The sequence below is a fragment of the Teleopsis dalmanni genome, chromosome 2 (genome assembly GCF_002237135.1).
Source record: "Teleopsis dalmanni isolate 2A chromosome 2, ASM223713v2, whole genome shotgun sequence".
Taxonomy (NCBI): Eukaryota; Metazoa; Arthropoda; class Insecta; order Diptera; family Diopsidae; genus Teleopsis; species Teleopsis dalmanni.
Genome location: NC_051847.1, coordinates 151,779,941 through 151,783,812, shown reverse-complemented (window position 1 = coordinate 151,783,812; position 3,872 = coordinate 151,779,941). Strand labels below are relative to the sequence as shown.

The following is a 3,872-nucleotide window of genomic DNA, read 5'->3' as shown; positions in this document are numbered from 1 at the left end:
CAAACTCAATTGAAAAAAACTACGACACTTGTTTACACCAAAAAATAGGTAGTATATCTCACTCTTGGAGTGAACAATGCCGTACCCCACTGATAAGCTCACCTCATACGCTCACGCTGGGATTTTCCCCAACAAATCTAATAGCACATTCCTGCTCAACATCAACATGTACTACAAATAGCGTCACAGTATGCACTGCAAACTCGATAACTAACACCTTGAGTTCTACATCAACTGATATCCGTTTCGTCTACTCATGCCTTATCTTTACTTCCAACAACTTCGGTAAGTTCAATCGCTAATATATCAAACAATATACTGAACGAAATGCCTACTACATCAAATTGCGCTATGCTCTCTACACCTGTGCACAAAGAGCAGAACAGCCAAAAAACTTTCAAAGTACATACTCAATCGAAGGAAAACTCAAAAGAAAACTCATTAAGCAACTCTTCAATACAAAAAATTAAACTTCCAAAAGAAAGTCAGAAAAGAACTCGTTCAAGTCCTGAAATTCGTCGTTCAAAAAATGCTGAACAAACTAAAAAACAAGCTAAATTAGATAGTTACTGGCTAGACAATCCAAGCCGTTCCGTAAATAGATTTTCAGTACTAGAAACAGAAGAAGAAGAAGTTGAAGAAGTGACACAACATGCGGAAAAACAGCCCAAACCTCCACCAATATTCGTAGATAGGGTGAATAACATAAATCCTCTCATAAATCTTTTGTCCTCACAAGTAGAAAACAATTTTGAGCTAAAAGTTTTAAACAACGAAAAGGTAAAAATCCAAGCAAAAACAACTGAGTCTTATGTTACAATAGTAAAGCAACTCGAATCGAAAAAAACCGAATTTTATACCTACAAGCCTAAAGATGAACGAAATTTTAAAGCTATCTTGAGAAATATGCATTCGTCTGTCAATACCGAGGACATTAAAACAGCTCTGGCGGAAATAGGCCATAAAGCTCTAAACGTGTTCAATATGAAACACAGAGAATCGAAAAAAACCACTTCCTCTCTTCATTGTAGAACTTGAGCCTCAACAAAATAACAAGGAGATCTACAGCATAAAGAATTTGATGCATAGTCGAGTCACGTTTGAGCCTCCTCGTCCTAAACGAGACATTCCTCAGTGTAGTAACTGCCAAGACTATGGCCACACGAAAAGTTATTGTCGAAGACATCCGAGGTGCATCAAATGTGCAAAAAACCATTCTTCGTCTCAATGTCCAATCCAAGGAAGAAGTACTGAAGTCAAATGCGTATTATGCGAAGGAAATCATCCTGCAAATTATAAAGGCTGTTCGATATATAAGCAGCTACAAACCGCGAAATTTCCAACACTAAAACCTAAACCAACAACAACTACAAACAAAGAAACTGACGAAGAAAAAGACAAAGTTTCTATCCTAAGGGATCCCAAAAGAAGTTATGCTAGTGTGCTAGTGGAACAATCACCTAAATCTCATACTATTCCTAAATCTCCAGATACCATGAGCGAAGTTCTAATAGTAGTTAAGCAAATGTTAGAACAAATCACTACGTTAATGAATGTTCTTGTCACGCTGACGACTAAATTATGTCCGACAGTGAATTAAATATAGTGCTCTGGAATGCGAATGGGCTGTCAAAACACTGTTTAGAGTTACAAGAATTTTTAAAAGATCAAAAAGTAGACATCATGCTAATATCTGAAGCACGTTTTACTTCAAAACATTATTTTAAAGTACCAGGCTATGACTTTTACCACACTATGCATCCCGATGGAACGGCTCATGGGGGAAGTGGCATTTTAGTTAAAACAAATATATTACACTTTGAAATGCAACAATACCGCACTGAAGAGATTCAAGCAACCAGCATATCAGTAAAAGATTGGTGTGGCTCAATCACAATAACATCAGTATACTGTCCACCAAAACACGCAACTAAGACGGCAACATATAAAAAATTCTTTAGAACCTTAGGTAACAGATTTATTGCGGGGGAGATTTTAATGCTAAACACGTTGAATGGGGCTCTCGGCTTTCAACACCCAAAGGACGACAGATGCTTGCGGCTATAAGAAGCGAAAACCTTTCAACTATCTCGTCTGGAGAACCAACTTATTGGCCCACGGATCCCAAAAAAATGCCAGACTTGTTAGACTTTTGTGTTACTAAAGGAGTGCGACAAAACGACACTTTCTGTAAATCTAGCTTTGATCTTTCATCAGATCACTCGCCAGTATTATTACGGATAAAATCGAATATACAACTTAAAGTTCAAAAATGTTATCTGCACAACAAATTAACCAACTGGGATGCCTTTAGGCATACACTTAAGGCATTACTTGATGAAAAAATGGCGCTTAAAACAGACGAAGAAATTGCGCTTGCAACCGAACATCTTATAAGGAGTATTCAACAATCAGCCTGGAGATCCACGCCTTTAAACATGCAACAATTCGCCACACCATTATGTAGTACGACTCAAGAACTTATAAGAGCCAAAAGAGCAGCCAGAAGGCGGTGGCAACAAACCAAATCTCCGAAAGATAAAAAACTTTTTAATGTGCTGATCAAAAATTTAAAAGAACATCTGAAAACAACCAGAAGTTTGGAAATACAAAGAAATCTCCAAAGACTAGACGCAACTACTTCCACCAACTACTCTCTCTGGCGAGCAATCAAGAAACAGACAACAACGCACAATGCACCAGTAAAAAACGAACTTGGGCAATGGGCCCGAACAGATACAGAAAAATGTAAAGTATTTACGGACCATCTGTCTTCAGTTTTTGTTCCAAACATTAATGAAGCCCCAAATAGTATATCTGAAGAGATTAGAGATGTATTACTGCAAACGTACCAACTGGACCTTCCAATACAAAAATTCTCCATTTTCGATATAAAATTTGAAATCAAGAAACTAAAAATAAATAAAGCACCCGGCTATGACCTAATTACTTCAAAAATATTAAAGGAGTTACCGGATGAAGCAATAGTACTGCTGCGAAACATTTTTAATTCTATTGTCACAAAAGGCTTTATCCCTCCCCAATTCAAGGTGGCTCAAATCACCATGATTCTCAAACCTGGGAAAACGGCAAAAGAAGTTAAGTCATATAGACCAATTAGTCTTCTACCGGTTATGTCAAAGTTGTTGGAAAATTTATTTCTTACCAGATTAATGCCCATTGTCAATAGAAGGAGACTAATTCCGGAATATCAATTCGGTTTTAGAAAAAAACACAGTACAATAGAGCAAGTACACAGAGTGGTTAATGTCATACATACAGCATTTGACAAAAAGAAGTACTGCACAGCAGCATTTCTGGACATATCCCAGGCATTTGATAAAGTTTGGCATAACGGCCTATTGTTGAAGCTTAAAAAGATGCTCCCAATTAATTACTATATTTTCTTAAAATCTTACATCGAATCACGATATTTCTTTGTAAAACAGGGGGATGAAATGTCAACTTTGCAGCCAATTCAGGCTGGAGTGCCACAAGGCAGTGTCTTGGGACCAGTGTTATACTTACTCTTCACTAACGACTTGCCTACCACCGTTGGTACTGAGATTGGAACTTTTGCCGATGATACTGTGGTAATTGCTACAGACGAAAATCACCAGTTAGCATCAAACAAACTCCAGCGAGCACTAGATAACATTTCCCAGTGGCTTAAAACCTGGAGAATAAAAGCAAATGAGACTAAGTCTTCACAAATAACCTTTACAATGAGAAGGAAAAATTGCCCTCCGGTACGACTTAACGATATCTTAATCCCTCAATCTACCCAAGTGAAATATTTAGGAATACACTTTGACACAAAACTAACTTGGAAGCACCATATTTTTACTAAAAGAAAAGCACTTGGCATCAGA

The 3,872-nt window shown here is 37.4% G+C and overlaps 1 protein-coding gene across 1 annotated transcript; it reads left to right on the top strand.

Moving 5' to 3' along the window:
* The first annotated feature begins 327 nt into the window (after positions 1–327).
* On the top strand, positions 328–1,038 carry LOC119675937. The gene has a single exon (XM_038087155.1). The coding sequence runs from the start codon at positions 328–330 to the stop codon at positions 1,036–1,038; it is 711 nt and encodes a 236-aa protein (XP_037943083.1).
* Positions 1,039–3,872: the final 2,834 nt, after the last annotated feature.